Source organism: Podarcis raffonei, chromosome 8 (genome assembly GCF_027172205.1).
Source record: "Podarcis raffonei isolate rPodRaf1 chromosome 8, rPodRaf1.pri, whole genome shotgun sequence".
Lineage (NCBI taxonomy): Eukaryota > Metazoa > Chordata > Lepidosauria > Squamata > Lacertidae > Podarcis > Podarcis raffonei.
In genome coordinates this window covers 10,791,017-10,813,552 of record NC_070609.1, presented here as the reverse complement: position 1 = coordinate 10,813,552, position 22,536 = coordinate 10,791,017, and the positions used below count along the sequence as shown (strand labels likewise).

Here is a 22,536-nt window from a genome sequence, read left to right as displayed (position 1 = left end):
TGCCATCTTTCATGGATAGAGAACTTTCTGGGTGTTGGTGTGCGGTGCATACATGCCCTGAATATATAACACCCTCCAACATTTATCTAATGAAAATAGGGACGTCGTAATACTAATACTAATAATTTTATTATTTATACCCCACCCGTCTGACTGGGTTGCCGCAGCCATTGTGGGAGTCTTCCGCCACAAATAAAAACATAACAAAACATTAAACATTGAAAAAACTTCCCTAGACAGGGCTGCTTTTGGGTGTCTTCTAAAGGTTGTATCCCCTTGGCTCGGGGATGTCGCATAACTCCATACCCTCCAAAATTTCTCCGATGAAAACAAATAGGGATGTCCTAAGCGAAAAGCAAGACATTCTGGGATCAAATCAGAAACTGGGGCGGCTTCTGTAAATCCGGGACTGTTCCTGGAAAATAGGGGCACTTGGAGGCTCTGCCCATTTTGTATCTTCTTCTTACAAATATATGTGTTTTTAAATGTACACTTTAAAGCACCTTGTGAGCGCATCTTTGTACCCATTCCTTGTCAGGGGAACTGCACTGTGAAATTTGGAGAAGTGCAAATGGAGTGTTTTGCTAGTAAAGAGGGAAAAAGAGGAAGTGATGATAATGAAAAACAGAAGCTGTCTCACACCATGCTATCTCTCCTTCAAGAAAGCCTCAAAGGAGTTCCTGGTAAAAAGAAGGCACATTTTTCATATGTTGTGGACATATAAAGCAGTAAAAGAATTTTGGGAAATGATTTATAATGAGTTGAAAAAAATGTTTAAAGTAACCTTTTCCCTAAAAAACCCCAAAACCTGAACCTTTTCTTTTAGGAATTCTAGCTACTGAAATCCTAAGGGAGCAGAAAAGACTATTTATGCATGCGACCAAGGCTGCACGGATGTTATTGGCCCACAGATGGAAAGAAGATAAAGTCCCTACCAGAGAAGAACGGCAGATTAAGTTGATGGATTATGCCAAATTGGCAAAAATGACCAGAAGAAATCAGGAAGACCAGAATTTTAATAAGCAACGGGAGAAATTTATAATTTATTTTAAAAACCATTGTAAACAGTTAAAATTGTTAGTAGGACTGGAATAACACTTGTAGTTTAATGGTGAATTTGGGATATAATGGAGATGTAAAAGATTTGGATTATCGTAAAAGATGCAGGAGGAAATGATTAACAACAGGACCCACAAAGGGGAGGAGGGAAGTCTGGGAGATCCTTTGGAATCTTGTTTTTATGTTGTATATTGGATATGTGATTGTAAAACTTTGATCTGAAAACCAATTTTTTTTTCTAAACAACAACAACAAAGGAGTTCCAGGTAAACTAGCGTTTCAGACTAGTCACCTTCCTACCCCACCTTGAAGGCTGATTCCACCACAGGTTTGCCTTCGTTATCAAACCAATAAATGCTTTCTTCCTTTTCCTCTGAGTGCCCTCCCTTTAAAGCCACTCGCATTTTAGCCCAGAACAGCTTCTGAGCCTCGGGTTCTGCGGGCCAAGAAATATAGGTCTTCTTTAGCATCACTTTCCGCATCCGGTGATAGGCAGAGAGCTCCCGCTCTGGGATGTCCTCCAGGAAAACAGGGATAAGGACATCCTTGAGTTCATCAAAGAGCCGGTAGCTGGCCAGCTGTATCTCCATGGAGCACCACTCGCTTCGCAGATACCTCCGGCTAATCACGCAGATGGTATGCCGACTGTTGTGGATGCTGTCGACTATATTGTCTATAATATATTTCCCGGGCTGGAAGTCCCGGTGATGGAGGCAGAGACGGAAGACGGGACCCCCTCCTTTTTCGAGACTGGGCACCAAGTGCTCCAGCACCCAGCTCTCGTCGGTGGAGTTGTAGGAGACGAAGGCATCAAATTTGTAGTGGTCATCCTTGCCGTGCCTCCAGTGATCACTGACCCATGCCCGAAGGACGTAGAAGTGGTATTTCAGGCGCCAGTAGGTGCGGTGGTAGAGGAACGGCAGCGCCATGTGCAGCAAGAGAGCCGGGAAGGTGAAAAAGAACAGGTACACGCCCACATCTTGGAAGCAGACATGGGTATCAAAGCTATAGACATAGCTATTAGGCTGCCCAGAATTGCAGGAGTAGTTGTACAGGTAAACCACCTGCACCTGGCTGTTATTCAGCCACAACTGGAACCAAATGTTATCGCAGGTGCAAGACAAGGGGCACTTGCGTAGGTCCAGGTTTCTCAGAGAGGTCAGCTTTTCCATCACGCTGCTATTGATCGTCTGAAGCTCGTTCTTCCCCATTTGCAGGACACGCAGCCTGCTGAGGTTGCCGAAGACCTCCAGGGTCAACGTGCGGAGGCCAGCGTTCTCCAGGTTCAGACTAGTCAAGTTTCTAAGGTTCTTGAATATGCCAGGTGGAAGGTTCCCCATGCCGTTACTGCTATCAGCCAGGCTTAGATACCTCAGCTGCCCTAGGTCATCAAAGACATCAGGTGCAATGGAGAGAATTTTGTTTTCTGACAGGTAGAGATAGAGCAAGGACCTCAGGCCCTGGAAGAACTTGGCAGGGATGATTTTCAAGCCATAAGGTTGCTGTCCTTGGAGCTTGAGGTCATAGAGCTTGTGCAGGTTCAAGAAGGGAGGCTGGCTGTGTTGCTTCATGCTGATGTAGTTTATCTTGTTGGCTTTCAGGTCCAGAACCTGGAGAGTGCTCTGCACGGGTTTAAAAAACCAGTGACTAATGTATTCAATATGATTGCCGTCCAGATAGAGATTAGAGAGATTCCTCAGTCCCTCAAACGATGTGTTGGTTAATCTACGGATGTTGTTCCCCCCTAGGTCTAAAATATAAAGGCTCCCAAGGTTCTTGAAGACACCGGGGAAGAGGACAGAAACATGGTTGTTTCGGAGATTGAGGGTCTTGAGGCTCTTCAAGTCGTCAAAACTAGTTACGTAGAGATCTGTTAGAAGGTTGTTATCCAAGCGCAGCTCCGTGAGGTGTTGCAATCCTTTCAAGGCATTTCTGTCCAGGACGGCAATGCTGTTGATATTGAGGTGGAGCGTCTCCAGATTAGGGGCATAGCAGAATGCCTGAGCAGATACCGAAAGGATACGATTGAAGCGGAAAGAGATGGTTGTCAGCTCATTTAAGGGAGCAGTCTTAGAGCAGGACTTTAATTTGTCCAGCAAGTTGTGTTCCACAATCAAAGTCTTCAGCTGGTTTTGTACTACCCAACCCATCTTCTCCCTTACACATCCCAGTGACCTGAGACGGTTCCTTGAAAGGTCCAGCAGCAGGATGGGAGGGCATGCGCCAAAGGTGCCGCTATTCACATTCCTGATGTTGTTGCTCTGAAGATGGAGAGACAAGGAATGATTGGATGCATTGAGATGCTCACACAACTTGAGCAGCTGATAGGATTGACTTAAATGCAACCCAGAGTAATTTAGGGTCCAAGGCCGCAAGTCAGAAACTTTTAAGACCCGGAAAATGTCTAGGCCATTCCCCATCAGCTCCAGGCTGCTGAGGTTTCGGAGGTGGACCGTGGCAAAAGAAGATGCATTTGAGATCCTGTTGTAAGAAAGGTCCAGTTTTTTTACATTTCTCAGGAACTCTGGTTCCGTAACATCCACCCTATGCAGGGAATTGTTACATAGCAGGAGAGTAGACAAGGAAGTGGGCAGCCTTGGTTCAGACTCCAGGGAGGTCAGGTTATTGTTACACAGATTCAGCACCTTCAGGCTTGTCAGTCTCACTAAGCTCAGAACTACTTCTTCAAAGTTCTCCAACTTGTTGAAATGGAGCTGCAGCGCCAGGAGGTTCTGAAATGGACGAAATGTATCCTCTTGGATTTTGCTCAATTGGTTATGGTGCAAGATGAGGGAGGTGAGGTTTGGCAAACCCAGGAAGACATCTTTGGATAGATTCACAAGGCTGTTGCAGGAAAGGTTGAGGGTCTTCAAGTCTGTGAGGTTCTCGAAGGCCCCGCCTTCTATCACTTCCATTTTGTTGAAGCTCAGTTGCAGGTCCATCAGCTTTGGGAGGTGTTGGAAGCTCCCGTAAGGCAAGAACCGAATGAAATTATGGGATGCATTGACCACTGTGGCATTGTTGGAAAGGTCCTTCACGGCGCTGGAGATATCTTTCAGGAAGCGCTGCATGCACTTGAAATAACCTGGATCCCACTCGGAATGGTAGCAGTTCCTGAAACCGTAAGCAGCTGCCCATTGGGTGTGAAGTAGAATGAAAACCAGGAAAGGAAGCAGGAGACCCATTCGGCCCATCTCTGATTTGGGATGCTCAGCCTTGGGTCACCAGAAAAACCTGGAACCAAAGAACATTAACTGTGAGACTTCTTTGAACTTCTGTGAAAGACAGTGTGAGAGTTTGAAAGTTAGGAGTATTACCGTATTTTTCACTCCATAAGACGCATCTAGTTTTTGGAGGAGGAAAACAAGAAAAAAAAATATTTTGAATCCCAGAAGCCAGAACAGCAAGAGGGATTGCTGTGCAGTGAAAGCAGCGATCCCTCTTGCTGTTCTGGCTTCTGGAATAGCTGCATAGCCTGCATTCGCTCCATAAGACGCACACACATTTCCCCTTACTTTCTAGGAAGGAAAAAGTGCGTCATATAGAGCAAAAAATACGGTATTTGACATCTTTCCGCAGGGCTTGCAAGACAGAGCTGTTCCACCTGGCCTTTGGTTTGGACTCATTCTGACCCTTATGTTTCCCTCCCCTTATGGTCTTGATTCATCGGCTACTTTTAAAATGAGGCTGCATTTTAAATTGCATTTTAACCTGTATTTTAAATTGGTCTTTTTCTTTTCCCCCTATTATGTTTTTACTGTGATTTTATTGGTGTTAGCTGCCCTGAGCCCGGCTCTGGCCAGGGAGGGAGGGAGGGCGGGGTATAAATAAAATTTATTATTATTATTATTATTATTATTATTATTATTATTATTATTATTATTTTTCCATTTATGGATGTTTTTCGACAAGGCATCCTAAGGTGATTATAATTTAATAGGCAGTGACATATATAAAAATAGAATAAGTGTTTATGACAATATTTTATACACACACACAAACAATTCAAAAGAAGAACAACCCATACATAAAACCAATACAAATCCAAGGCAGGTCCCAACTGAGATAAACATCTCAATTTAGGATGTTTGCTGAAAGAGGGAAGCTTTTAGCAAGTCCTGACAATGGACAAAGACATCTCAGGAGCTCTGCATAAAATGCACCAATCAAGCCCCAGCACCTTTTACTGCATAAAATATGCTTTTACTGCATATTTAGGGCTGTCATCTGATTAAAGGAATCTTAGGTGATTCTTTGTTGGAATTCGCTGTATGAGTTGTAATTGATTCATTCCTTAATCTATCAATTAAATCTCCATTTGAGTAAAAACAGTACCATGGTTCAGAAGCAAGACATGCTTTCTTTCTTTTTAGATGATGTACGCATGTGTCCTGTCAAGATTTAGATGAAGAATTGATTTGGTATATTTATTCTATATTTATTGTTAGGTGCCGGGATGCTTATCGCAGGAAAATGAAAATATTTACAGGAATGAAAGAAAGATTTATGGTATAGTCAAGTTAGTAGATAGTTACTGCTGAAAAAGTAACTAAGAAATTAAGGTATTACTAAACGACAATCAAAAAATTGTCAACAATGTGGCAAAATTTTATTTACAGTTTGGAGTTTAGAGTTTGGATTTGATATCGCGCTTTATCACTACCCTAAGGAGTCTCAAAGCGGCTAACAATCTCTTTTCCCTTCCTCCCCCACAACAAACACTCTGATTTTATATATTAATGATGACAATTGTGTTAAATTGCCTCTTGTGAAATATGCTACTATTTGGAATTCTTATTAACTTTTCAGCTTTGAGTGAGGATATACTGTAAAACCTTGACGACAGTACCCTGATATATCTAAATAAAACAATTTTTTATTTTAAAATATTTCTAACCCACACAACAACATTGCTTCCCCAGAAAATGAGAATGAAACAACCCAAATTTCTACGTTGTGTGTGTTTAATTCTAGTTTTCATTCAAATGCCTTCGCCTCGCCTAAGGCACGGACCACCCCTGGAGCCACTGGAAGACCCCCCAAATTTTTTTGGGGGGTGACTTTTGCTATATAAAGGTAAAGGGACCCCTGACCATTAGGTCCAGTCATGGCCGACTCTGGGGTTGCGGCGCTCATCTCGCTTTACTGGCCGAGGGAGCCGGTGTACAGCTTCCAGGTCATGTGGCCAGCATGACTAAGCTGCTTCTGGCGAACCAGAGCAGCTCACGGAAGCGCCGTTTACCTTCCCGCCGGAGTGGTACCTATTTATCTACTTGCACCTAGATGTGCTTTCGAACTGCTGGGTTGGCAGGAGCAGGGACTGAGCAACGGGAGCTCACCCCATCGTGGGGATTCGAACCGTCGACCTTCTGATCAGCAAGCCCTAGGCTCTGTGGTTTAACCCATATACATTGGCATTTATTTACATGGGGGGGACGACAGGTTAGTGCTCCTCGCCCCTGACTTTTTAATGGACTTCTATTCTTTTACTTCTGCCACCAACCACAGCTCATTCTCCAGCCCCAAGAAGGAAAGAAGGAAGGAAGAGGCGGTGTGATCGGAGAATGTCACCAGTGCAAAATTAGAGCTTTGGGGTGCTCTGCAGCTGCTAAGCTGGGAAAAGCAGAACCTTTTAAGTGAGAAGAGGCCCCTCCATTCCTCTCCCCCACCCCATCCGGACCTATTAGAACTGTGTTTTTTGCCTGAGGAGGAAGTGAGAAGCAGCGAGGTCTGGTGCAGCAACAACAGTGGTGCTATTTTTCATGAAAAAGAGGTGCCAGAACTCACTATGAATGGCTCCCTTGTTCTCTTGTAATGGCAATGGCGCCCACCTGAGAGGTGTCAAAATTGAGTTCCAGTGAGTTCCGGCTGGGGGGAAAAGCCCTGCATATTTCTCTTCTCAGCTTTATTTTAGAATAGGAAGATCCCTGATCTTTGTGCACCTTTTCAGACACCACCACTACTCTGTTGGGAAGGTAGCATCATACAGTCAAAGGAAGCACGGGTCATGCATTTTTATCTTTTATTTCTACTGTGTATTAAGTTCCCCCCCAAAAAACTTTATAAGCAAGCATTGAAACAATGCTTTATAAAAATGATAGGGTAAGTCAACATGTGTTATATTGGGGGAGGGTCAGTCTGAACGGAACCCCATGCACCTTCCAGACCTGTGATCTGGGGCAGAGGGACCACGTAGAATGTATGAAAGCAAGCTAGCCAAACCAGCTCATTTGTCTGGATAGTGCATTTGTCTGGCAAGTTAAGCACCACAATTAGCATAACCAAGTAAGTTGCTCTGTGCCATAAAACAAATGCCATCAGGCATGGGTAGGCAAACTAAGGCACAGGGGCCGGATCTGGCCCAATCACCTTCTAAATCCGGCCCACGGATGGTCCAGGAACCAACGTGTTTTTACATGAGTAGAATGTGTCCTTTTATTTAAAATGCATCTCTGGGTTATTTGTGGGGCCTGCCTGGTGTTTTTACATGAGAAGAATGTGTGCTTTTATTTAAAATGCTTCTCTGGGTTATTTGTGTGGCATAGGAATTTGTTTATTTTTTCCTTTCAAAATATAGTCTGGCCCCCCACAAGGTCTGAGGGACAGTGGACTGGCCCCCTGCTGCAAAGGTTTGCTGACCCCTGCCATAAGGGGTTGGGCTTAGGACTCGATCCCTCCCAGTTCCAGTGCTTTTTTCTGAAAAAAAATATGTTTAGGGGGATACTCTCATTTTCCTACTCATATTGAAATACTGCCCCTCAATGAGGCCAAATGTAGATTCACAAAATGTTTAGGGGTATGCATACCCCTGCGTACCCCCAGAAAAAAGCACCACCCAGTTCCATTTTATGAAATTGCCTTAAAACTTAATTATGTTATTTATTGGTCCATCTAGCACAGAATCTACCCTGACCAGCAGGAACTCTACAGTGGGGAGCAGCGAATGACCCCCCCCCTCACATTTTCTGGGAGCTGTTGTTTGGTAAGGGTGCTGGGAGCTATTATGACAGGGTGGTCCAATGTGCGACCCAACCCTGAGGCCATTTTTGGCAGCCCTCAGCAACGTTTGACACACACACACACACACCCATCGCAGGCCTTACGATGCCTTCCCAAAGCTGGGTAAGCAAGGCACTAGGCTTTGGGAAGAAAGTATGAGGCCTCTGACAGGATTCTAGAACCTTTCCACCTCCTTTCCACGCCTCCGTCCCAAAACACGGCAACTCACTTAGCCAGCTTTGGGAAGGCCCTGAAATCCTGCCACTATTTTGTGGCATTTTGGTTTGGTCCTAATGAAGGCATTGTCTTATTGTGGATTTTGGAGGTTTTAAAAAAATGTTCTGAAGACCTCCTGCATGCAAATCTTGTATCCTACCACTAGGGATAGGCAAATCTGTCAATTATAGTTCCTGTCGGTTTCAATTCTCCAATTCCCCCGCCCCCCCTTTTTTAAGGGCTCACAAACATTCATCAGCGAATTTCTCCTGGCACACCCGTTTATATGAAATGTTTCCTGATATACACATTTTTTGCTAAGCGACTCCCCCTGATATCATGAGTTTTCATGTTATTTTCACTAATATATACAGAATTTTAATGCACCATTTAAAATGCACAATTTACTTTTGATACGCGTTAGCTGGACAGAGAACTTCATTGCAAAATTCGGAGAAGTGCAAATTTAGAAGTGCAGCTGCGCTTTGGTTCACATATTTTCCCCCAGAAAGTGCACATTAGGTAGGTTTGCCTTTAAATATAAACTGAATTGAATTTCTGTTCTATCCCTACCTGGGAGTAAGTCCCAGTTAACTTAGCTGGGCTTTAAATGCATGGTGTACATTTTGAGAGTTAGTCCTCTTCATCTATTTGTTGTGGTTACATTTTAGTATTTCAAAATAATTGTGGCAATGCAGTCACCTCCCCCTTTTGAAGTGAATAGACTGCATGCACACCTAGTATACACAGTTGGAATCAACGGGATGCAACACATCTGCCCCTGTAGATTGACATACAGTGGTACCTTGGTTCTCAAACTTAATTCTTTCCGGGACTCCCAAAACAGTGTGAAAACCAAGGCACAGCTTCTGATTGGCTGCAGGAGCTTCCTGCACTCAGTCGGAAGCTGTGGAAGCCGCGTCAGTCGTTTGGCTTCCGAAAAATGTTCGCAAACCGGAACACTCACTTCCGGGTTTGTGGCGTTCAGGAGCTGATTTGTTCGGGAGCCAAGCTGTTTTAGTACCAAGGTACCACTGTCCCTGCATGGGAAGGGCAGATAAAGAGTAACCTCCAATTTCCCTAGACTGTCCTTCTTGTGCTGACCCTTTGATCTTCCTTCCACATTAGACCAATGCTCTTAGGGTTGCTAACCTCATTTCCCCTCCAAATGCAAACCAAATTAAACTTATCTCCCCTGACCTACTTACTCCAGAGCTACGTGGCCCCCTCCTATATGAAAGCCTATAAAGTTGATCCTGGCTGGGGTTAGATTGCAGTGCTGGATTTACATATAAGCTAAACAAGCTATAGCTTAGGGCCCTAAGAGAGTGGGGCCCTCCCCAAAAATTAAAGGAAAAAAAGCCTGGATGTACATTTCCAAAATATAAGATAAAAAACCAATAAAATAAAAGCTACATACAGCACCAGTGTTTTGTGTTGTGTAGGCTCCTATTTGTTATGTGCAAATGACTTTAGATACTTATTAGGTCCATAAATTACCATATAACATATATTCAACACAAAAAATAAAGTTGATGCTGATTAGATTGCAAGAGTGGCTCATTTCTCTCACTCCAACCACAGTGAGCAAAATGTGACGTAAAAATCCCATTACATACTGCCTACAATTTTTAAATTCCACGGTGAGAAATTATTCCCAGGAATATTTATAGGATCCTATAAATACACACAACACAAGCAGGACTTGGGAAGTTCCTACCTGATTCCGCCAGCGATTTAGAGATTCATGTTCTCCTTGGCACCGGTGCAGCTAGTTCTGCTTTCAGACAGTCACTGATCTATATGAGTTGCTATCTTTCTTTCTAACTTGTTTGAGAAAGTTGGGTGTTGCATGATTTAAATTTAAGGGGGAAGTGAGCTGGACTGTCGTCTTTCAGTTTTGTTTCTGACAGATGGAAACATTGTGTTCTCCTTTTACGGTGACAGGTGACTGGAGGAAGGTGACAAAAGAGGGCACCTGGGCCTGGGTGGCAAGGGAGCAGGGCACAGCAGTGGATGGGGACAATATTCTACTTGAAAATAGGGATATTCCATTGCCATGCCAGCTGGGGTTCTTGGCAGTTGTCACCTGACTTCTCCTGCAAGCAGAGCAATAAAAAAAGTGTTCCCAAGCTGATCGGTTAAAGAGTGCTTTCACCAACCCTATGTCCCCACATACTTAGGGATTAGAAGCTTGAAAAAACGAGGAATACAATCAGATATCAAGTCTATCTCCCTTCCTTCCTGAATTTAAGATTGGAAAAATGAAAAACTGAAACAAACAGATCCACTCGTTCCTAGTGGTAAGGTAAAAAGGTAAAGGGACCCCTGACCATTAAGTCCAGTCGTGGCCGACTCTGGGGTTGCGGCGCTCATCTCGCTTTACTGGCCGAGGGAGCCAGCGTACAGCTTCCGGATCATGTGGCCAGCATGACTAAGCCGCTTCTGGCGAACCAGAGTAGTGTACGGAAACGCTGTTTACCTTCCCGCCGGAGCGGTACCTATTTATCTCCTTGCACTTTGACGTGCTTTTGAACTGCTAGGTTGGCAGGAGCAGGGACCGAACCGCCGACCTTCTGATTGGCTAGTCCTAGGCTCTGTAGTTTAACCCACAGCGCCACCCGCGTCCCTCAGTGGTAAGGTAGCACAACTGAAATCTGGTTTTTGTGAACTATTATCACAACTCTTCTTAAAACCCATTGCTTCTACAAGTGGGATGGGTTTAAGATCTCCCAAGACCAGGTTTTCCTGCAAATTTCTGCTGCTCTTAGCTCTTGCCTCTTCCAGCCCTGAAATAGCACCTTTCTCGTTCCACTCTTCTCAGAACAATACAATTACACGTCATAATTTGTGAGAGAAAGAATATATGCTTTTTCATTTAAAAAATCATAATAAATTGAATATTTTGGCCACATTCAACACTCTTTCTTGTTATAGTGGTTGTGCTTTTACTCAAGAGGAAACAATTCCATGCCCCTGAGTATTGCAGCTGGCCAGTGAGAGTGATCATATGACTCATTTTAAAACATGCTTTACATTTTGATTATTCAGCATAGCATAACCATTATAGTTTACAGCACAGATTCAATATTCACAAGTGCACAAGTGCTTTGGGTTCATTTATTTCACTGCAATCCCGCAGCTCCTCCAGATGTCCTGCGTTGATCATTCATCCTGATTTGCTTACGCAGAGGTTAGATTAAATCCAGTCTCTACTTGGCCTTTGTCCCGATTTCTTTGCGGGGTATTTATGCAACAAAGGTGCATAAATCCTGATTTGCTTGAGGGTGTTTTTAGGTCTTCCCACAAATCATTGGCTTATTCTGCACTTCCCAACACATTTCCCCATCTCCTTTCTAACTGCAAAAGTGACACTCCTTTTTTAAAAATGGATTTGTTGTGTTGGGGCAGGAGAGGGGAATCTTTTACTGCCTTCCTTTCTAGTTGTGGGTAGGTGGGGTCAGAGGCTAAAGTCAAAGGTGTGGAGCAATGCACATATATCAGTGGCAGAATTGGGGCTTTCAAATTTCAGCAGTGCCCTGTGTGGTACCAATATTGACCCTCCCCCTCCGCCCGCCTCTCACCTTCTGAACTACATCATTGTTGCGGTGACCCCTGCAGTGCCTTCTTGGCTCAGCACCCAGGGCAGGCAAACCTGTCATGCTCCCCTAAACGTGGCACTTCATCAGGGCTGGGTTTAGGTTTGATGAGGCCCTCAGCTACTGAAGGTAATGGGGCCCTTTATATGTCCAGCTGTCCTTTGTCAACAACAAATTGTTGCTGTTTTTGGTGTTGAATAGATGCTATATAGTAATTTAAGGACCTAATAGGTATCTAAGGCCATTTGCACATGTTGCCATGCAACCAGTCCATGCAGAATGTAAAGGCAATGGTAAAGGGACCCCTGACCATTACGTCCATTCGCAGACAACTCTGGGGTTGTGGCGCTCATCTCGCTTTATTGGCCAAGTGAGCTGGTGTACAGCTTCCGGGTCATGTGGCCAGCATGACTAAGCCGCTTCTGGCAAACCAGAGCAGCGCATGGAACGCCGTTTACCTCCCCGTCGCAGCGGTACCTATTTATCTACTTGCACTTTGACGTGCTTTCGAACTGCTAGGTTGGCAGGAGCAGGGACAGAGCAACGGGAGCTCACCCCGTCTCGGGGATTCAAACTGCCGACCTTCTGATCGGCAAGTCCTAGGCACTGTGGTTTAACCCACAGTGCCACCCGCGTCCCATTTGCACATGTTGCCATGCAACTAGTCCATGCAAAATGTAGGCACCCTATATATAGAAATGAGCAAACCAGTGATATTTTAGGGAGCAGGCTAGCAGGCGGGGCCCATTACTTACACCATAGGAGCCTACACAACACAAAACACTGGTACTGTATATAGGTTCTATTTTATTTGTTTTTTTATCTTAGATTTTGGAATTGTACATCCAGCCCCCCCCTTTACATTGGGGGGGCAAGAAAGTGGGGTCCTAAGCTATAGCATGTTTAGCTTATACTAGGTAAATCTGGCGCTGTACTGCATACATTCCATGTTTATATTTCTATACTCTCCATCCAGGCGAACAAGAAGCATTATCTGAGTTCAAGGAGATTATCAGAGTTCCAGGGAGCTCAAGGGAACTTTCTTCTGAGTAGATGTGAACACTGAACAGGGTTCTGAGGCATCGCAGATACGCCTGCAAAGCTTGTTTGTCTCGGCACGGTAGCAAGCATTAACAAATTAAGCATGCCCGCTGCGAGCATCAATGGCACAGTCTGCCACCTTCATCTCTCTCCGACAAGGTTTTTATTTTAGTGTGCTGTTGGACACAAAATGCAGAACAGCTGGAAAGGTGCTAATGTGCAGTTTGGGAAACAGGAGGGGGAGGCAATCAGACGTGTGTGTGTGTGTGTGTGTGTGTGTGTTTATTACAGGCAATGCCAGGGACAGCAGGGACGCAGGTTATATAAGGCTAGGGTGAGCTCATTTTCCATACTTAAAACAAACTGCCCAAACCATATTAAAACATCTTTTTGGCTTGTACTTCCTCTTCTTCACCTTCATCCGTGGGCAGGTGATGTTTTTTTGCATCCTTGTGAATAGCTTTAAGGCGCTCCTGTTTTTGTACCTGTTACACATTTATTTTTATTTATTTCACAAAATTTATACATGTTTTTTAGTCGTGTCCAACTCTTCGTGACCCCATGGACCAGAGCACGCCAGGCACTCCTGTCTTCCACTGCTTCCCGCAGTTTGGTCAAACTCATGCTGGTAGCTTCGAGAACACTATCCAACCATCTCGTCCTCTGTCGTCCCCTTCTCCTTGTAAAACAAACAAACCTCAAGCAGTTTTCAGAAAGATAAAGACAATACAGTGGTACCTCGGGTTACATACGCTTCAGGTTACATACACTTCAGGTTACAGACTCCGCTAACCCAGAAATCGTGCTTCAGGTTAAGAACTTTGCTTCAGGATGTGAACAAAAATCGTGCTCCAGCGGCGCGGCAGAAGCGGGAGGCCCCATTAGCTAAAGTGGTGCTTCAGGTTAAGAACAGTTTCAGGTTAAGTACGGACCTCCGGAACGAATTAAGTACTTAACCCGAGGTACCACTGTAAATAGAATCAAGAAAAGGAAAATCACTACCCTACTTTAAAACACACAAAAGTTAAAATACTAAAACAGGTTAAGATTTCTTATGTATGCAGTGACTGATTTCATAAATCAATATATTGGTTGATTGTGAGACAAAAAGATGTGGTGGCAAAAAGTGGTGGCAAAAAGATTAAAATGATTAAGTTATCAGTTAAAAACAACAACTATTTAAAACATTTAAAAATTGCTAAAATTGACAATAAGCTAAAGAGCAGATTGAAACACACGGCAACATTTTATATATCTGGTTGCGCTAGCCTAAACAAAAATGGCTTTAGAAGGAATACAGCGAAGATGTCTGTTTGACGTCAATAGGCAAGCATTGTGCACTCATTTCCCTCCTGGTCCCTCTTCCATGATCAATGAACAGCAGCACAAATGCTCTTAATGCTACTGAAAAGCTCTGGCTTCATCTTGAGAAACGCCCCTGCGAGGAGTGAGCCTTGCAATAACCCCTTGCCCTTACGCCAACCCTGCAAGCTCCTGCCACTGCCATTTATTAATCGCTTTCGGTCCTGCAAATGCACAGTAATAGAAAAGAAAAATCGTTTGCTTAGGATGCACATTGATTTCCCAATAACTTTTCCGTTTTTTTAAAAAAAGATGGCGGTACAACGCACAGTGTGCTCCGCATATCAAGCTGTCGACACCTGCCTCTGAATCCTCCGTAAAAACAATTCATGGGACCCTTTTTCGTAGGTCACGGTGTGCTGCTTTCTCCCATGCGTCAACAGCTAAGTGGGCGCAAGAGGTTCAGCTAGCTATGGCTGAGGTTTCCTCTACAATCAAGCGGCCTATAAATTTTATGAAATAAGAAAAATAAATTACATCATCAGATTGGGGGCGGGGGATCCACTCTTCTTAGCGAGTTGGGGAAGTGGATATCTCTGGGTTTTCTGAGACTCCATCAGCTGATATGAGAATGTGACGATTCGAGGATGTGGCGAGTTTTGGAAAGTGATGTGGTATGTGCGCATGGGTGAGTGGGCTTTCATGTGGGCTAAGGTTGCCAGCAGACCAGAGAAAGTACTGTCCAGGTGCTATTTTTGCTTCCTGAACAGTTGTCAGAAGGCAGATTCTTCCAGGACTAGTTTTCATAACGCCCATGTGAATAGCAACAACCATTTTAATGCAACAATAATAATAATAATAATAATAATCGGTATTTGCTTTTATGTGCACGCACACAATAACTCATACCAATAACTAACTTTGTTGGTCTCTAAGGTGCTACTGGAAGGAATTTTTTTATTTTATTTATTTTATTTTGTTTTGTTTCGACTACGGCAGACCAACACGGCTATCTACCTGTAAATAACAACAACAACAACAACAACAACAACAACAACAACAACAACAACAACAACGGTAGAATGGTTACATTGTTGCATGCATTGCAATCTCTGAGTGGCAAGAGATTCCAGGAGTGCCAGCACTTATCCAGGTTTTGTTTTTCTTGGAATGAAGAACTGTGTTGTTGTTGTTGTTGTTAATTGCCAACCTAAGCTGGGCTGCAACATCAAAACACAATATTCTTCTTCTTCTTCTCTGGCGATCCCTCGTAACTGAGTAAGATTGTCTTCCATAAACATGGTTTTAACAATGAGTCTGTCAGTGACTGTGGAGGCCAGTTCTGGATCCACACATCCTTCCACAGTGGGGACATTGGTTTCTGGGAGGGAGATGATCGCGGTATAGATTTGCCAAGTGGCTTGAGCAAAGTGTCTGGGCCGTTCTAGCTTCTCCTGATTGCTTCGGCCACAGAACCTTTCAAACACTTCTCTGCACATCCGCAAGCAGAGGCAGTGCTGCTTCTGAATGCCAGTTGGTGGGAGCCACAGGAGAGGAAAGTGCTGTTGCGATCAGGTCCTGTTTGTGGGCTTCCTCCCTGTACGTTTCCGAGCACAATTCAAAGTGTTGTTGTTGACCTTTCAAACCCTAAATGGCCTCGGCCCAGTATACCTGAAGGAGCGTCTCCACCCCCATCGTTCTGCCCAGACGCTGAGGTCCAGCGCCGAGGGCCTTCTGGTGGTTCCCTCACTGCGAGAAGCAAAGCTACAGGGAACCAGCCAGAGGGCCTTCTTGGTAGTGGCGCCCGCCCTGTGGAACACCCTCCCATCAGATGTCACAGAGATAAACAACTACCTGACATTTAGAAGACATCTGAAAGCAGCTCTGTTCAGGGAAGTTTTTAATGTGTGACATTTTAATGTATTTTTAATCTTTGTTGGAAGCCGCCCAGAGTGGCTGGGAAAACCCAGCCAGATGGGCGGGGTACAAATAATTATTATTATTATTATTATTATTATTATTATTATTATTATTATTATTCCTGCAGGCATCTGGGTGGCCACTGGGAGAACAAGATGCTGGATCTGATGAACCACTAGCCTGATCCAGCATCTCTCCTTATGTTCTTACTTCTATATTTGTTGTGCCAAGCACAGCTGTTATTTTGTGCATTAGTTAAATCATTCAGGTGGGACCATCAGGTTGTTTCAAACCATTTGCTTGGCCCCAGAACTGTTTTATATTAAGAATTGTCGAGCCCAGCATATCCAGGGATATGCACTGACGCTAGTTACCAGAGTCAAAGAGAACAGCTGGGAACTGCTGTATTCTTGACAATAGAAAAAAAAAGGATTGACAGATAAACTTGTTTTCGTTTTTTAAAAATCTGCATAGCAAAATGCTCACGCAGGTGAGATCTGAGGACTGTGAACCGACGAAGGAATTAACCACTGGCATTTTAACCAACGGGTGAGCTGGTTACATTTCAAAGCATTTAGTCAACGTAGATATACTGTAGATACCGTTTTGAGGTATTGAAGAAAATGTACCTACAGTTTAATAAATGCTTACTCTTAAAAAGCAAATTCCTCTTTCATATTTCCTCTGTTACGATTAGCACATGGGTAGGCAAACTAAGGCCCGGGGGCCAGATCCAGCCCAATTGCCTTCTAAATCCGGCCTGAGGACGGTCTGGGAATCAGTGTGTCTTTACATGAGTAGAATGTGTCCTTTTATTTAAAATGCGCCTCTGGGTTATTTGTGGGGCCTGCCTGGTGTTTTTACATGAGAAGAATGTGTGCTTTTATTTAAAATGCTTCTCTGGGTTGTGTGGCATAGGAATTAGTTCATCCCCCCCCAAAAAAAATAGTCCAGCCCCCCCACAAGTTCTGAGGGACAGTGGACTGGCCCCCTGCTGAAAAAGTTTGCTGACCCCTGGGTTAGCATATCAGAACCATCGGGTGGGGGGGAAGTGAACCCACACTCTTCGTTTCACCCACTAAAGAGGAAATTTATGATATGGAAGAACTTATGCTTCATCCTGAGGGTTTTTTTGGTCCCGCTGGAATGTGTCGAACTCTGATCATGCCTTTTCCTTGTTTGGATAAAGGGTAGAAAGAGAGGTGTTTGCATGTGTGTGGAAATAAACCTACTGCACATAGGAAGAAAGTTATTCGTGTTGCTCTGCCCAGTTCTGCCTCTGGCTCTGCCCACCAGCAGCTTATGGCCCTTGGAAGGTTCATAGAATCATAGAATCGTAGAGTTGGAAGAGACCCCGAGGGTCATCTAGTCCAACCCCCTGCGATGCAAGAATCTCAGCTAGAGAATAATAATAATAATAATAATAATAATAATAATAATAATATATTATTATTATTATTATTATTATTATTATTATTATTTATACCCCGCCCATCTAGCTGGGTTTCCCCAGCCACTCTGGGCGGCTTCCAAAAAAACACTAAAATGCAATAACCTATTAAACATTAAAAGCTTCCCCAAACAGGTCTGCCTTCAGATGTCTTCTAAAAGTTTGGTAGTTATTTTTCTCTTTGACATCTGGTGGGAGGGCGTTCCACAGGGTGGGTGCCACTACCGAGAAGGCCCTCTGCCTGGTTCCCTGTAACTTGGCTTCTTGCAGCGAGGGGACCACCAGAAGGCCCTTGGAGCTGGACCTCAGTGTCTGGGCAGAATGATGAGGGTGGAGACGCTGCTTCAGGTATACTGGACCGAGGCCGTTTAGGGCTTTAAAGGTCAACATTTTGAATTGTGCTCGGAAACGTGGATGGCAGTGGATGTTCCCCAGAAGGAAATGCAGCCCACAGTCTGGGGAAAAAATCTGCACCCTTTCTCTAATCTAGGGTGTGACAGAATAGTAAGAGCTGCAGGTAAAGTGGAAGGAGAGAGAGAGATCTATGTTATCAATGAAACTTTGGTTCCTGTGTTTATTTCTACCTTGGCCTGTGGCCATCAATGATGGAAATCATTCTGCTACAATGCCTCCTGTGAAATCAAAGGCTACTCCATGTACAACACTCAAGGGCCTTTTGCAGGAATGTGTGTGTGGGGGGGTCATTTAAAAATATTTTCTGAGCCCCTCCAGCATATCTCTCTCTCTCTCTCTCTCTCTCTCTTTTCAATGAAAGGGTGCAGGTAGCAAACTTGACACATATAAACAAACAAAAAAAATCTCCTAGGGGCCATATCCTAGGGGCCCGAGGTCCCTTTGACACCCTCCTAAAATACATAACGGCCGGTCTCCATGCGAATTGAGGGAACATTGCCATTCAAATGGTGTGTGCGTGACACAGATTGTGATTGATTATGCGGGGCAGGGCTTACCTGGGTCTCCCGTCCCCCCAATATTTTATATTGGCATCTCCGGTGCTTGGAACGTTACAAAACAAGGCAGTCTGGGAAGTGACAGGTCCCTGCCCCGAGTAGCATACATACGCAGTCTTAAAAACTGAGAACCTACTGGGGAAACGTGAGGACGGGAAGGACGCCTCCAAGCCGGTTTCTGTGAGCTTTTCACCCCAACAGATCCGTGACGGCACCGCCCAGTCTGCTTGAGCCCTGTGATATTTCTCTCCGTGCAGACGAAATTGGTCGCAGGAAGTCGTGCGTCTTCATAACACCAACACCCACAATCCGCGCCCAAAAATAAATAGCGGTGTGGTTTTTGCGATTTTTTTTTAATCCATTCTCTGCACAGCGCCTCCATCTCTTGCAAGGAGGAGACACAGCCCCGATGCACAGGATTTGGGAGTGCAGGAGGAAGAAGAAGGTGGCTGCTGTGTTGTGGGGTGTGCATTTTTTGGAGGGGTTAGGGGGAGGCGTTGAGCTCGTGTCTCTTTAAGCGGGAGCGCGCAGGGAGCCGAGCCCGGCTGCTGGAGCCGGCCATGGGGTTGAGGATGGAGCTGCCCGGGGCTGCGAGGCTCCTCGCCGTCTCCTTCCACCTCCTCCTGCTGCTCCTGCTCCAGGCGCCCCAGACCTGCTGGGGCAAGTACGTGAAAGGGAACATCAGCACCAAGGAGGTGAGTGCGCATCTGGGGAGATTTGGGGTGGGGGCGGGAAGAAGGAGGTGCTCTGCCTTCTATCGGCGCTTGCAGAACCGAGCCGGGCCGCCCCACTCGGGGGCCCACGCGGCGCAGGCCTCCCGGGGCTCCCTTGCGCCCATCCCCGCTTCCTTCCTCCCCAAAGCCCCTGCGGGCTCGCTTCTGATGCGCTTGCTGCGGTAGCGCTGGCGGGGCATTGCTGCGCGCTCTCAAATGTGACCTCTCTCCCCCACCCCAGCACTGGAGCCTTCTACCTTCAAAAAAAAAAGACCCCCCCCCCATTCATTTAGGAAATTTGCAATGGCCTTTTCCCCCCTGGGGGAGCCCAAGAGGGATCAGATAATGCCCCCCTCCAACCCCCCAACCCCAGAAGATTTATTTGGATTCTCCCCCATGATGGGCTTTGGACGGGGCGAGATGGTTGCTAAGGCAGATCCCTCTTCTGTCTTGACGCCTTGGAGAAGCTGCTGGATGTAGCTGGAATTTGGGATGGTGGGTTATTTGGGGGGGGGACGTTCCAGATGCCTTCCTTCACCCCCCCATGACAAACCGGGGCTTTGTTCTCTACCAAGAAAGGCCAGCCTGCTTGCTTTTTTTTTTAAGTGTTTGGATCCATTTCACGGTGCTGTAACTTTTGCACCCTGGAGCTTCCTCCGCCAGGCCTGCCTCATAGGGTGCAGGATCAAGGCCATGCAATAGGTCACTTGTCGTTTAGCACACGGTCAGCAGCCTTGGCTGTTTGGAGTGGAGCAGATAGAAGCGAGGTGGGTGGCTGTTTCTATCGCCCGTTCAATGCATACATAGATGTGGAATAAAAAAACCAGGAGCAGGCCTGGTGTGTCAATAACTAGGGGAGCTAGTTATTCTGGAAGAACTAATCTGATATCAGTGGGGGGGGGGGTCTTGGCTCAGTGGCGGATCAAATGCTTTGCATGTAGGAGGTTCAGTCCTCGACATTTCCATCTAGGGATGGGAACAGCCACTGTCTGAAGCCCTACAGAGCTGCTGCCAGATCAGTAGCCTTCAACCTTTTCAGACCCAAAACCCACTTTTAACCAAAATGTGCTTTTGGGGTCCCACTGCTTACTCTTTTACCAGACATTTGGTGGGGGTGGGGTTAGGGGAGGGGTAGTACCCCTGGTAGGGACACGGGTGGCGCTGTGGGTTAAACCACAGAGCCTAGGACTTGCTGATCAGAAGGTCAGCAGTTCGAATCCCCGCCACGGGGTGAGCTCCCGCTGCTTGGTTCCTGCTCCTGCCAACCTAGCAGTTCGAACGCACGCCAAAGTGCAAGTAGATAAATAGGTACCGCTCCAGTGGGAAGGTAAACGGCGTTTCCGTGCGCTGCTCTGGTTCACCAGAAACGGCTTCGTCATGCTGGCCACATAACCCAGAAGCTGTACGCTGGCTCCCTCGGCCAGTAAAGCGAGATGAGCGCCGCAACCCCAGAGTTGGCCACGACTGGACCTAATGGTCAGGGGTCCCTTTACCTTTACCTTTAGTACCCCTGGGGACACGTCATGCTCCTTCTGGGGTACTTTGTCCACCTTTGGTCCTCACCCTGCAATGGACTCTCACCTGTGGCTCCTGGAAGCTGTCAGCATGTGACAGCGGCTACACCCCAGGAACGGCTTCGACTGGCTGGCTTAAACCAGGTGAGGGTAGCTGATGGGTCTCAAACCCTCAGTGAGTGACTTGCCCTGCAGGAGAAGACAGGTTCTATTGGATTGAGTGGAGGAAGCCAAAACAGGTCCAGTGGTCAAGAAAGCAGTTTCTTGCTATAGAGGGAAGTGAGGGGCAAATGGAGAAGGAAAACTCAGATCTTAAACCTCTGTTGGCTTGTGGGATATCTTCGGGAGAAGAAAAAGCTAAGGAGCAAACCCTACTCATACATTTGTATGGTGGTAGTGCTCCTGTTGCAATTCACCTTGGATCAGGCCACATGACCCATGAATGTGTCCCAAACCACCAGTTGAAGACCAGTGAGCTAGATGGACCAGTGCCCTGGCTCACTATAGAGTGGCTTCCTAAGCTTTTGCTGTTTTGCCTCTTTGCTGTGTGGGAGAGCGTGACTCTGGGTGCTTCCAGGCTGTCACTGTTTTGGGGTGGGATTCACATCTCATACCAACAAATTCACACCGCAAAATTGTAGTTGATAGGGAGGTCTTGTGCAACAAAAACCTCATTTCCCAACAGATCTGTTGTTGTGGTTTTTTGGGTTTTGCAGTAAGGAAAGTGAAAGGAGAATGCCCTGGAAAGTGTGGGATAACACTTGCTTTGATGCAACATCGTCTAACCTCCCAGCAGACACATCACAATGAATACTCATGGAATAGCCAAAATCCTCCAATCTCCTTGCAAACAAATCAGGCTAAATGTGAAATAAGCAGGTTGTCTGTAAGTGCCTTATGCCACTGAAACAACTTTTAGAGGGGTAGCTGTGGAGTCCTCTAGACTTCCCTTTGCATTGCTCTTTCTAGGCACAGATCTGGGCTTTAAAGCTCTCTGCCTGAGTGTCCCTCTATTTGATTTTTTGTCGCTGAAGTATGCTACAGGATCCTGCCCTTGCTGGAAACCCTCAGAGATGAGGCAGATTGCTCGCCTCTTCTGCCCTTTGGCGGGTGACTGTGCCCTTGGGGTGGCGACGAGATCGCACTGGCCTATCTATTTTAAATGTATTCTGAATGTTCTTATGTGATGCCAGTAAAGGTTACTTGACTTTCTGCAGGAAAGCCCGTGGCTTACCACTGAATCGGAGCAAACAGAAACCCACAGAAAACCCAGTTGCCATTTGCTCTGATTTGGCGGTAAAACACCCTGAGGAAAGCGCTGCGACAAAAAATTAAAATAGACTTTCAGACATGGAGCTTTAAAGCTCGGACCTGTGACACCAAAGGAAGTCTGGAGGATGTCTCTTGCACACACAAAAAACCCAACAAAGAGTCTCATGTCACCTTAAAAGACTAGCATACTAACATGATCCAGAGTCTGCAATATCGGACGCAGAAAGCGTTATCTTAAGTTGGCGGGTTTGTGTGTATAATATACTTTCCATGTAGATGAACACACACAGGAAGAAGGGAAATGGGACTGAATCATCTTCTGTGACAGTATTGTATAAAACCAAGATCTCACCCTAACACATCACTGTGGCTCAGTGGTAGAGCATGCAGGAGGTCTCTGTTTCATCCCTGGCAGGTATCTCCAGGTATGGCTGGTAGGGTCCCATTCCAAATCCTGGAGAGCAGCTGCCAGTCAGTGTA

At 45.6% G+C, this 22,536-nt stretch overlaps 2 protein-coding genes across 3 annotated transcripts in view; one reads left to right on the top strand and one right to left on the bottom strand.

Moving 5' to 3' along the window:
* Positions 1 to 1,037: 1,037 nt before the first annotated feature.
* LOC128418318 (toll-like receptor 13) lies at positions 1,038 to 10,068 on the bottom strand. Its single transcript, XM_053397854.1, has 2 exons — positions 9,995 to 10,068; positions 1,038 to 4,293 (listed from the first exon to the last, which is right to left on the bottom strand). The coding sequence occupies exon 2, from the start codon at positions 4,251 to 4,253 to the stop codon at positions 1,356 to 1,358; it is 2,898 nt and encodes a 965-aa protein (XP_053253829.1). The 5' UTR covers positions 4,254 to 4,293; positions 9,995 to 10,068; the 3' UTR covers positions 1,038 to 1,355.
* An 8,698-nt stretch (positions 10,069 to 18,766) lies between these two features.
* TMEM145 (transmembrane protein 145) overlaps positions 18,767 to 22,536 on the top strand; it is a 36,100-nt gene continuing 32,330 nt past the window's right edge. Inside the window, exon 1 of one of the 2 annotated variants that reach the window (XM_053397860.1) lies at positions 18,767 to 19,252. In XM_053397860.1, the coding sequence (XP_053253835.1) occupies positions 19,118 to 19,252 (135 nt within the window). In that variant the 5' untranslated portion in view covers positions 18,767 to 19,117. The remainder of the gene's footprint in view (positions 19,253 to 22,536) is intronic. The other variant, XM_053397859.1, reaches the window with a different exon arrangement.

Bases quoted from the DNA above. Each gene is read 5' to 3' on its own strand.
- LOC128418318 (XM_053397854.1), bottom strand. From the start codon at position 4,253: ATGGGCCGAATGGGTCTCCTGCTTCCTTTCCTGGTTTTCATTCTACTT.